We start from the raw sequence: 12,708 nt of genomic DNA, 5'->3' as shown, positions 1-12,708 counted from the left end.
TCAGTTGGGAAAAGAATGAAAAGAAAAATGCAACAGCTGATTGGGGAAGAAGCAAATGAGTGGTGGAAAAGAAAAAGCCTCTTAAGTATAACGAGAGTTTAGAAAAATTCCGACTCTTTTCTTCTTCTTTCTTTGCTTCGAGAAGAAGCAAATGTTTCGTCAAACATAAATATAGCTTGTGACTAAAATAGGGATTAATTCCCGGACCCCCCCCCCCCCCCAAAGCCAATCTTTCAGAGACCTAATGCAGCTTCATACTATATTGAGTAAAGCAAAGCGTATGGCAATAAAGAGAAAATTCTAGAAAAAAAAATATGTCTGATCCTACAAAATCTGAAATTGAACAAAACCAATACTTTTTAAGATTCCAGTCTGTTTAATCATTTTTCAATTTTATGATTTTTAATTCTTTTGTTATTTTCTCTGTTTTTATTTTATCTCATTTTTATTTTGAATACAAAAAGAAATGTTTCATTTTCATTCCAGATTTCTGAGAATTTCTACTTTGATTTAAACCCCGAATCGATAAATAAGATGATCAGCCTGCACGTACCATATAAAGACCGGTCAACACGCAGTCAGAATGCTATATTCAGCCTCACTTATCCATCTCCTGATGTTTTCATTGTAATACGAGTAAGTTTGTGTACTTGGTATTTTTCAGTTGCTTTCAAACTTTTACTGCTGATACAAGTCGGTTCTTGTCCAGAATTTCCTCTATTTAAAAAAAATAAATTAAGAAAAATCTGTCTGATGTATGTATCCATAATAAAACAAGAATATCATATTAAAAAAATTATGTAAATTGATCAAGTAGTTTTATTTTTGTAAAGAAAATCATTTTTAAGTTATTAATGGTAATTCATGTCAACATAAATCTAATAAGTATGAATTATTGAGTTACCTCCCTTCGGTTTTTTTTTTTTTTTGAATGACGGCTTCAATCACTCTTCGAATGCTCATAAAATTTTCTTATTTAAAAATAAAACTTCTTGATCAATTTACATGATTTTTTGAATATGATATTTTTGTTTTGTCACAAGTGTGTACATCATACAGATTTTTCTTTATTTTTGTTTTCTTTTTAAAATATGGGGAAATTCTGGACAAGAACGAATATGTACATATTGAGTATTTCACTTTTGTAATTGAATACCATGTAGCAAAAACCTTTAAAGCAGACTATGGATGTTGTTGGTCTTTTTTATTGTCAATGATTGAACATATTCTTGTGATCCATTCCCTTCGACTGATAACATAATGATGTTATTGAAAACGATAACAAATTTACCTGAAAATATTTTTAACTTTACTAGTTTATTATGTATTGCATTGTTTTTGTTATTGCTGATGCTCATGTTTGCATAAGCAATATCGTTAAACAATTTTTTCCACAAGACTAGACTTGGTGCTAGCAAATCAAACTGTCTGAAGATATTCACTTCCTAAGTAAAGGCCCTGTCAGTGGGGCATTAGAATACGCCGACTGCCCCCCCTGCAGAGGGTAAAAGTCCCTCAATGGGGGTCTTGGATATGACCTTAAACTATATCCAGTGGTGAGGCCCCAGCTTGTGGGCTTTGGGGAGTGTGGAGCCACCCTTTAATTACCATTGCTCCCAGGTCCACTCTGACCTGGAGTGGTAGTACCTGTTAGGGTCCCAACTATGGGTTGAATAGAAACCGACGTGAAAACAACAAATATATTCTATTAAAAAAAATTTTCTTTAAAATCTTTGGATTCGGCATTAAATAACCCGAAAAGGGTTGATATGCCGTAAAACAAAAACAACTAATCCAAAGTAAAAATTCACCAAGCAGTGATATTATTGTTTGTTTTTTTTCTTTCTCTTTGCAAAACTCAGTTATATTCTGCAAAGTCTAAAAACAAAAACAACAATTTTCCTCTAAAAAAAAAACAAAATAACTAAACCAAACACTATGAATAAATATTTGTAGAAATAAAGAACTTGAAGCATGAAACCTTTTTTTTCCAAAATTACTGGCTACAGCATTAAATAACCTGAAAACTTTTGATATGCCATAAAACAACCAAATCATAGGGCTGGGAATAATCAAAGAGTATCTCCAAGTTAAAAATAAGATTCGTACAAAATTCAAACCTGTGCTTCAAAAGAGGAACTTCCTAATGTGAGTATCTTTTTAGCTGCTTGATTACAGTTTCAGCTTTCTCTGTTTGGTTTGTTGGCTAAGTGGTCCAAGATGATACCTGTGTTAGCTGGTTCATCTTCTGAGGCACAGGTCTAAATCCTGTACAAGTCTCAGTTTTCACTTTGTCGTATTCTTTATTTTATCCTCCTTATTTTATTCTCAACCCTGTGAACTAAATTATTCATTTATTTAATGATATTTCCCATGGAAACATGAGTATCAATAATGTCCATTTCAGGTATAAAAAAAAAAAAAGGATTTCTCCAGCAGTTAAATGTCACTGTTGTTGGATGAAAAATGCCATTGTTGAAATAATATGATTTGACAATTTTAAAAGTAAAAAAACAATACTACATAACTGAATGTCACCAACTCTGTATATCCACTCATGAAGATCACTTACTTTATGTATGTCTGTCCGTTCGTCAGAATTTTTGTAAACTCAAGAAATACATTTCAATATTGAAATATCTTAACTGCTTTTAGAAATGGAAAATATTGCATCAATACTGATTACTAAATTCTTAACAAATAAAGTGGATGCCATGACCGAAATCTTGAGATCTTCAGCCTAATGTTTTGCGAACGGAACTGTTTAGATTTTCTAATAAATAGATGTGAAAACATTACGTGAATGAAATTATTATAACTTTGATGTGACATAAATTTATGAATTATGTTATGTTTTAAAACGCATAGTTTTAAATAAATAGTTTGTATAAATATTATATAGATTCTAATAATGCCCTTTGTATTATGACTGAATCTACCAGCCTCCAGTTGCATATTTTTGCTAGTCTGTTATATAAAAGAAAGTTGTAATTCTGTGTGTAAAAATCAGAATTGCATACATTTTTAATTCTCAACAAATTTACCATTCAACAACTGCATTTATGGAATTCGACTTGAGACATCATTGTTGATTACTTAAGGTGGTGGTGCAAGCCTTAAATCTAATTTGAAAGGATTGGAGATATGATTTATATATTTCAAAGACCCAGTTCTCTCAGAAGAGGCATCTTAATCAAATCAGGAAATGGCTGTATGCTACAGGAAGATGGAGTAATGGACACTTTTCATGATATCTTTTAACCTAAACACATCAAACTTCAAAAAGAAAATAAAAGTCGCCGAATTTTATCATGATGAACTCTAGGAGTAAACAATACTTAGACTCTTGCAAAGTTCTGGTGCTACCAGATCAGGCTATCTGAAGATGTTGGCTTCTTGAGATGAAATGCACCTAACATTGATGTTTTTTGTTTTACTACTTCTTTTTGCAAAACTTAATTATGTTCTGCAAAACCAAAAACAACAACCCACTTCGCCCCTTTTCCTTTTTCCCATTTCCTCTTTCTCTTTCTATCTTCCCGATTTCTGGTTTCCTAACTTAAAATGTACCAAATATTATTACTGTAACCCTTTTCCCTCTCCCATTGTAAAACTCATTCATGTTCTGCAGGGCGGGGAACAAAAACGATAAAATCCACTATAAAATAACCAAAACAAACACTACAAACTAGTGATTAAAGATACAAAAAGCTTGAAGAATAAAAACTTTGTACAAAATAACTGGATGCAACATGAATACTATTTCTAAAATAACTGGAGTTGGCATTAAATAACCCAAAAAGGGTTGATATGCCGTAAAACAAAATCGCCAAACAAAACATTAAACGGTACTGTTCAATAGACTGAAACTTGATATACTATAAAACAACCAAACCAAACTCTACAAATAAATATTTGAAGATATAAAGAACTTGAAGCATAAAAACGGTTTCCAAAATAACTAGATTCGTCAGTAAATAACCCAAAAAGGGTTGATATGCCGTAAAACAACCAAACTAAACCAAACCTGCAAAGTTGAGGTTTGGGAGTGGGGGTGTTCTGATGCCCACTTTATTGGTTACTAGCATGGGTGCCCAACGTTGCCCAGATGTTTGGCGGTGTATGCTGAGCAAAAAAAAAAAAACGGTCAATTTTTTTTTAACTTTGACCGTTATTATGACCCCTTAACATTTATTGTTTTGAGTTCAAATCAAGTTATTAAGTTAGATCCATGTCCAAGGAATCTATATCTAAAATTTCAAGTGTTTAGACCCAAAATTTTCGGAGGAGTTTGGTAGAGTTCTCAAAGGTAAAATTGTTGAACTTTGACCCCATAACAGCCAAATTTCTGGCCAAAAGCCGATCACATAGATTTTCCCAAATCTCAGTACTCTGTATATCAAATTTCGAGTTTGTAGACTAAAAATTGACAGAGTTATTGCGTAGGGAAATGTACACAGACAGACACACAGGCACGTTCTCTTTTATAGATATATAGATAATTAATTCTTTTACTATAATGACTGAGAGAATACGTCTCTTGGTGTTATGCACAAGCTTGACTGTCGAACTGACGTATAACCTCTTTCTTTATTTGTTTGTTTTTCTTTTCTATATATTTCGTTTCCACTAAATACAGAGTTGTATCTTTCTTCTGAACCCTTATCAGTTCGTAACACTTCAAGTCTTTTCATTCATGAATTCATTTTCACAGATGATTGTTTTACTTTTAAAATTTCATCTTTTTTATCTGCAGAATTTCATTTTGTGTTTCTTTATCCTTTCTTTCAGCTCGAAAAAGTATTGCAGCAAGGAGATATTTCAGATTGTGCTGAACCATATATGAAAGAAGACAAGGTTTTTATATTTTATATTTTCATTAAATGGAAATCAACTAATCGCCCACTTAATTACATAACTATTAAAACATCAGTTTTAAATATATTTTCCTAGATCTTATTTTTTGCAGGGTGGGCAGATGGGTGTGGTAATTTTTGATATAGCACTGCCATAAGTGTTTGCTACTCTATTACTTAGATCTGATGACCTCAGAGGAAGATTAAATCTGGATAGTATAGGGAGATGTGCGCAGAAGAGAAGACTTCACTAGTTTGGTCACATTGGTAACAGATGAAAATATTTTGCTTAATAGATGTAGAGCAGTTGTGCCAGCAGTCAGTTGTTTGAGAAAAGCAAGGAAGATATTTGAGAAAATGATAAGGATTTGTGAGAAAGAGGGATAAATAAAGACCTGGTCAAAGATAAATTAGCTTGGAAGTAAATTTTTAAGATATGTCTAACACAAGCCAGCATGTAAAACAGTTAACTTATTTTGTAAGTAACATATTTTTTATTATTTTCTATTTACTATTTTCTTACTAAGCTTGTCACAAATATCAGAATTTTAATTTGTGTCACATGTCATCAAACAACTTCTGAACAGTTTCATCATACCCAGTTTTGATCACATTGGCAGCTGGGGTTGCTCCTTGGAAGGGTATTTGTTAAGGGTGCTATAAGGGTTAAATCTAATAAAACAAGCAGACTGTGAACCTAAAACCTCTAGTAAGGATTGAACCTTCAACCTCCAGAAGACTGTCAATTACAATTAATTGTTAATCAACACATTTATCCATTCACATAACCCATGGCAAAATAGATAAAAGCATTAGTTTATACTCAATAATAATACAAACACAAATAAGTAAGAAATACATATTAATTAATACATCTATTTGATCATGGCTGATGGAATAAGAATAATGTACCTTTATGGATTAGAGAAAGGGTTTAGTTTATAATTCTGTATGAGTTTAACATAAAGATTCCCAACTTTGAAAAGATGCACTTGAAGTAGGGTGGAGATTACATTGTCTGAAATGTTCTGAAAATAATAACCAGGATGAGAATAATAGTTTGAATTGGTCTACATAATGACTTACGAATAATAATGACTGCAGTCTGTCAACTTGTATTTGCTCAAACATAGATGGCTGCATGGTAATGTCATCTTTGCCTTTAACTTCATGCACAACAATTATAAGATGCATCGTAACCTATTATTTGAGCAGCAAAGGATGCAAAGGGACCTGGTTCTGGCATACAACATCATCAATGTATCAAGAAGTTCTTCACCTCAGCACCAAATTGTGGTCTCTGCAGAACCCAACAAAATATGTACCATAGGTGTTATCATCACAATAGAAAAAAAAGTAGTCCATGAAATACTCTATCTCAGAGATCTCCAAACTACAGCCCGCAGGTTAAATCTGGCGCTCCAAAATCTTTAATCCTGCCCACTGAGCTCTTATGAAAAACATGAAAATATTCAGGAAAAATGAAAAAAAATGGAAATGTATGAAAATAGTGTGATGTTTTTGTTTTTGTTCAGAAAATGATTAGAAGAATGAAGTTTTGGAGAACTAGTTTTGCTAAAAAGCAAAGATAATAAGTAAAACAGTATAAAACACGTCCAGATCATTTTCTTTTTTTTTAACCCGTGTAGCTCTGAAAAGTCAGCCCTCTGTATGAAAACTTTGGAGATTCTGCTCTACTCTAGCAGAGGAAGTGAGGATATGTACTGTATCCAGATTTAAAGTTGCATTGGTCAAATATTCAGATATGTGTGTGTGTGTATATATATATATATATATATATATGATACTATGGACTGACCCTCCACCACTCCCCAGCCATGATCCCTGAGAAGGAGATGATTCACAAAAAGGAAAAGCATTCGGAATTGTTAGAAGAGAGGTTGTTTGATAGTTTTCAGGTACTTAGCTGGGAGTGACTGAGAGAGTAATTCATTTCTATTTATCAGTCATTCTGAGATAAAGACCAGACATTTAGGATTTCCTGTCAAAACTTAATATATTTAGGAGTCTGAGTTTGGATAAAGGTAGACAAAGACTAGCAGATCGGGTAGAGCAAATGATGAGATGGGCTGATCAACTGAACAATAGTGATGGCATCTCAATTATGTCTTAGCTGATATATTGGAACTTAATTAAGATGCGGACACTAGCGTTTGGTGCTCTTTTTTTTTTCACATACCCAGGGCACAACCAACCATCTGATACACACTGTATCTAAGTTTGTGTTTTTCTCATGAGTCTGTGTTGCTTTTGTTTTTGTATACTTATAAACCAGTGCACGTGCCTTCGGCAGTTGCCAATACAAAAGGAGACAACATGGTCAGAACAAGACTAAGAAGGAGAAAATGATGAAGAAAATAATGGCATGCAAACATTGGGTTGACAGTCTTTGGGGAAAGGCATATATAGGCTTACGCATATATAAATGCACATTTTTAAACTGTCTTTTTTTATATGGATTGTTGCATTTTGTTTTACCAATGAATGTTGCTAGTATCTGGTATCTTACAAAGCCACCATATCTGAATGAATGTGCATTTCATATTTCAAAAGATTTATCCTTATCTCTGAAATAAATACTTTTTCTGTGATTTCAGGTGAGAGAAGAAAAATACAAAAGTAATGCTGTCCAATTCTGTGAAAGACTCGGCAAATATCGGATGCCATTTGCTTGGACAGCCATCTACCTAATGAATATCATTAATGGCGCTGGCAGCCTGGAGAGAGATTCTTCTATGTCTTCAGCTTCTGAGAAGTCAGAACCAGAAATGTCACGAACAGCCAGTCTCGGTAGGTTCACATTATCGCATACAAGTTCTTTTGTTCTCCTTTTTCTTTCAACAGTTTGCAGCAAAGTTTATCGGGTTAATTTTAGTTTACTGGTACAGTCAAGTTTATATAAAAGCCCAAGATGGTGACAAAAGGGTCATAGTTGAATGATTTTATTGAAACAAATAAAGTCAGTTCATAATCAACAATGGTAAAAGATTTTTGATTCTTTTTTGTTAAAGAAAACCTAATAAGACATGACTAACTGATATTCACTCAGAATGAGTTGTCTAGCTCCTCCCATAGAACACATTGATCTCAGATGAACACAGACTATGCAAGACGGTCTATAGTGGCTAAAATAGTTATGGGGAACCAGTCCTGGGAGCAGAGGTGAACACCGTAGATCTGTGGACTAGAGGTATCTTTGACATCGGCTTTGATGATGTATAACCATGTCTTAAGCGGCCCCTCGGCGTCTTCACCAATCTTGGAACTATTACTTCGTGGATGAACATTCATGTGTTGCGGAATGCAGCATGGCCAAACCAACAAAATTTTTTTAAAATAACTCTGTTAAAGGGAGGGATGATTCTGCATTGCATCCAAATTTGTGTATTGGAGACAAATTGGTGCCAGTGTACCTGCAGAATTAGGCAGAAGCAGTATAAGTCAAACACTACTAAGATATCAGGCTGTATAATTTATGTTGGATATAAATATATTTGAGTCACCCTTGAATGAAGAAAAATGGAAAGGACACATTTTGTTTTAACACCAATTTTTTTTTTTTACTTTTAGTTTTATTGTCTGATGAATTAAAGATTTTTATAGCGAAAAATTTAATATTAAAAAAAAAAAATTGTGCATTCATTCTTTTTGTTGACTGTTATCTTCATTTTCACAGATATTGTTGTTTTATCACATTTTGGCCATCTTATCCTCTAGCCTTCTACATTAACTTCTTCTGATTAACTGTGATGCGTTAGGAATGCTGAGTCTTGTAACATTTTGGCCAACTTGCTCACCTGGAAGTGTAGAGAATCAACACCTTTATCCACAGCGTCATAGGCCCCAAAGTGGATAGAGGCCTTGACTCTCTGCGGTTCCAGGTGAGCTCTATCTGAAGCGTTTTCATTATCTTCAGACAATGCTCACCTGGAACTGTAGAGACTCAACACCTCTATCCACTGCGTCATAGCCCCCAAAGTGAATAGAGGCATTGACTCTCTATGTTGTGGATAGAGGTGCAGTGGTTATCATCACTGCACATATATAGGGTGTCTGAAGGAAATGTACTCAAACTATTTGAGGACATTTGCAAATCTCTTGGTGTGCATTATCAACATTGTCTTCATGGGTCTTTGATTACTTCTGTATCCGAAGACATTACATTTTATTTCATGCTCATAAATAAAGGCTGGTGCTACCAGATCAGGCTGCCCTGTGGCTTCCTGAGACGAAATGCACCTACATTGACGTTTTTTTTTTGTTTTCTGATCTTTTTTGTAAAACTTAATTATGTTCTGCAAAACCAAAAACAAAAACAATAGCCTATTCCCCCCCCCTTTTTATTTTATTTTTTCCTACCTTACTCCCGGTCCTGGATATGACCTTAAACTACATCCGATGGTGAGGTCCAGCTTACGGGCTTGGGGAGTGTGGAGCCACCTCTTAATTGCCATTGCTCCCAGGTCCACCCTGACCCGGAGTGGTAGTACCTGTTGGGTCCTAACTATGGGTTAAATAGAAACAGATTTTAAAAAGGAAAAGAAACAACAAAAAAAGAAAGAAAAAGAAAACAAATATATTCTATTAAATTATCTATTTATTTATTTATTTATTTTTTTGCCCTGTCGGTAGGGCATGAGAACAAACCGACTGTCCCCCTGCAGAGGGTAAAAATCCCTCAATGGGGCAACCAGTTAGCCGTGGGTTGCTACCCGTAAAGTCTTAGGACGTGATCCTGGTGATTGAGCGAACCTAAACCAGGATACAAAGAAGTTTAGGCACCGCAACACATTACTTTGGCCCTTACTTCGATTAGACGGGCGGTCGGAGAGGCCCGATCCGACCAATCGGCCAGTCACGCCAAGCCCCACCATATATTGCCCATTCCAAAAACCCACTACTAATACAACACATCCCCCCTCTCCCACAAATAACCCTACTCCCTAATATATAATGGAAAGCGGTGGCTGAGGGTCAATCGATTAGGTGTGAATATCGATGACGAGGCTGTAAACCCCTCAGGATTGCTACAGATCCCATAGCAATATCAAGAGAGAACAGATAATCATTATGATACCACCAAAGTCGGTTATATCATCATTGTATCCCTGTAGAGGCTGGGCGAATGGGTTTCCCCCCAGGCTCTTCCCAAATAGGACTCCGAGGTGGGTGGGGAACAAAGATGACGAAAAAAGAAAACAAAATATATGGCTTATTCCTCCCAAAAACCACCCAACCACCCAAAGAGAACCCACTCTGATGTCTCTGACATCAGTAGCTCTGACGAAGAGACGATAAAACCAAGGAACTCAACATTCGTAGTAATAGAATCAATGGAGGAAACTCCTTTGAGCAAACTATCACCTTTTAAAATTGAAAAAAATCTTAAAACTCTAAAACCAAAGTCTATTAAAAAACAATTTAACGGCAGCCTACTAATAGAAACCCATAACGAAGAACAAACTAAAGAAATATTGAAACTAAAATTATTTGAAATATCAAAGTCAAATGCTACAGACATCCAACCCTAAATACCTGCAAAGGAGTAGTGAAAAGCCACGAACTTGCACTTTGTCCCTTGGAGGAAATCCGGACAAACTTACAGAAACAGAATGTGTTAGATGTTCGCAGAGTTCAAATTAAAAAAAACGGTGAGAAAATCGATACCAATACATATATACTAACTTTCGATTCCCTCACCATACCCAAAGAAGTGAAAGTCGGATATATGAAAATAAATGTAGAAATTTATATTCCAAACCCCTTCCAATGCTTCAAGTGCCAGAAGTTTGGACACCATCAAGATCGGTGCACACGATTACCAGTGTGTGGAAGATGTGGAGAAAGTGGCCCACACATTGACTGCAGAAAAGATTTCAAGTGTGCCAACTGCCTGGGAAACCATGGCGCTGGCTCTAGATATTGCGAAATATGGAAAAGAGAAAAAGAAGTGACCAAACTAAAACATATAAAGAATATATCCTACCCAGAGGCCAGGAAAATCATCGAAACTAAAACATATGCAGATGCAACAAAAAAAACTAATCCAATCAACAATCAAAATGGTCATATACATGTAACGGATACAACTGACAAGAAAATTGATGTCCTAAGCAAACTAATAAAGGAAATGAAAGAACTATTAGAAGAAATGAGGAAAATGAATAGTGCAATGTCTGCAACCAATCCAAGGATAATATTAAGTAAAGACACTACTGAACCACAAAAAGAAACAAAACCACAAACCATTTCTACAAAAACAACCGAACAACCATCAAACACATCACAAGCCAGAAAAGAATCAAAAATCCCCCCAGACAAAAAAAAAAACAAACAAAAACAGGAAAAGAAAGATCCCGATCTATATCTCGAACAGGGACTCCGACAGAAAATAGATTTGAGGGATTGGAGACGATGGAAGTTGAACACAATTCCAAATGATGAACAAAATATTACAATGGAATATCAGAGGGATAAAAGCAAACCAAAATGAACTCACATTATTAATAACAAATATGAGCCCAGCACTTGTCTGTCTACAGGAGACCTTTCTGAAAGAAAATAATACCATCAACATAAAACACTACACATCTTACAACTACATAAATAAAGATACGGACAGAGCTTCTGGAGGCACATCAATACTTGTGAAGAATGAAGTCCCTCAAAGACAAATAAATATAAACACAAACTTGCAAGCAATTGCAGTTTCAGTGACTCTGCATAGAACTATAACACTTTGCTCAATATACATCCCTCCAAAAGATACAATCAACGAAACTGAGATAACTCAATTAATAAAACAACTCCCTAAACCCTTTTTTCTACTAGGAGATCTCAACAGTCACAATGTAATATGGGGAAGTAAAGAAACAAATAAAAAAGGAAAAGAAATAGAAAACATAATAAATAAAAATAATCTATGCCTCCTTAATAATCAAAACTACACCTATATGTACCCAGCAACAGGTACTTTCACCGCCATTTACCTTACCTTATGTGATCCTTCCATATATATGGACTATGACTGGAAAGTACACAATGACACCTGTGGGAGTGATCATTTCCCAATCATTCTGGAAAGTCTAAGTACTAGCACTGAACAAAAAACACCCAAATGGAACCTACAAAAAGCGGATTGGGAAGACTTCCAGGAACAGTGCAAACACCAATTAATTATCGAAAAGAATGATGAAGATGACCATTTGAACTACTTCATTAAAACACTCACAAACATAGCAAATAATACCATACCGAAAACAACCAAAACCAACAATCACAACAAACCTTGGTTCACAAAAGAATGCAGAAAAGCCATCAGAGCTCGACGAGCTGCCTTGAGAAAATTCGAAAAGTATCCAACAAGCGAAAATCTGGATTTCTTCAAAAACAACAGCAAAAGCCAGACGAATCATAAAGGAATCCAAAAGAACAACTTGGAGAAATTATATATCCAAAATTAATGTGAATACCAAGGCGAAAACAGTTTGGAACATGATGAGGAAAATAGAAGGAAAGTGTAGTAGTACACCAATATCCCACATCTCTAAAGGCAACAAAATATACACCGATCAAAAAGACATTTCCAATAACCTGGCAGATAATTTATCAAAAATTTCATCATGTGACAGACAAACAGAGAAATTCAAAAAGATTAGAGAAAAGGAAGAGAAAAAGAAAATTCTATTTAAATCACAAAATACTGAAAAATACAACCAACCTCTTACCTTGCCTGAATTAAAAGAATCGCTAACCAAATCCCATGACACAGCTACAGGGCCCGATGAAATTCCATATGAAATCCTCAAAAAACTTCCAGAAACCTCAATGA

General features: G+C 34.8%; 1 protein-coding gene across 4 annotated transcripts in view; it reads left to right on the top strand.

The window, feature by feature from the left end:
• Positions 1–12,708, top strand: part of LOC145296754 (dedicator of cytokinesis protein 7-like) — a 250,331-nt gene that overhangs the window by 47,299 nt on the left and 190,324 nt on the right. For all 4 annotated transcript variants that reach the window (XM_080142795.1, XM_080142793.1, XM_080142792.1 and 1 more), the window contains exons 9-11: positions 487–636; positions 4,792–4,857; positions 7,475–7,667. In XM_080142795.1, the coding sequence (XP_079998921.1) occupies positions 487–636; positions 4,792–4,857; positions 7,475–7,667 (409 nt within the window). The remainder of the gene's footprint in view (positions 1–486; positions 637–4,791; positions 4,858–7,474; positions 7,668–12,708) is intronic.

This window comes from Euprymna scolopes, chromosome 17 (genome assembly GCF_053919585.1).
Source record: "Euprymna scolopes isolate OS-2025 chromosome 17, ASM5391958v1, whole genome shotgun sequence".
NCBI lineage: Eukaryota > Metazoa > Mollusca > Cephalopoda > Sepiida > Sepiolidae > Euprymna > Euprymna scolopes.
The sequence above is the reverse complement of the archived record's forward strand: the minus strand, read 5'-3'. Positions and strand labels throughout refer to the sequence as shown.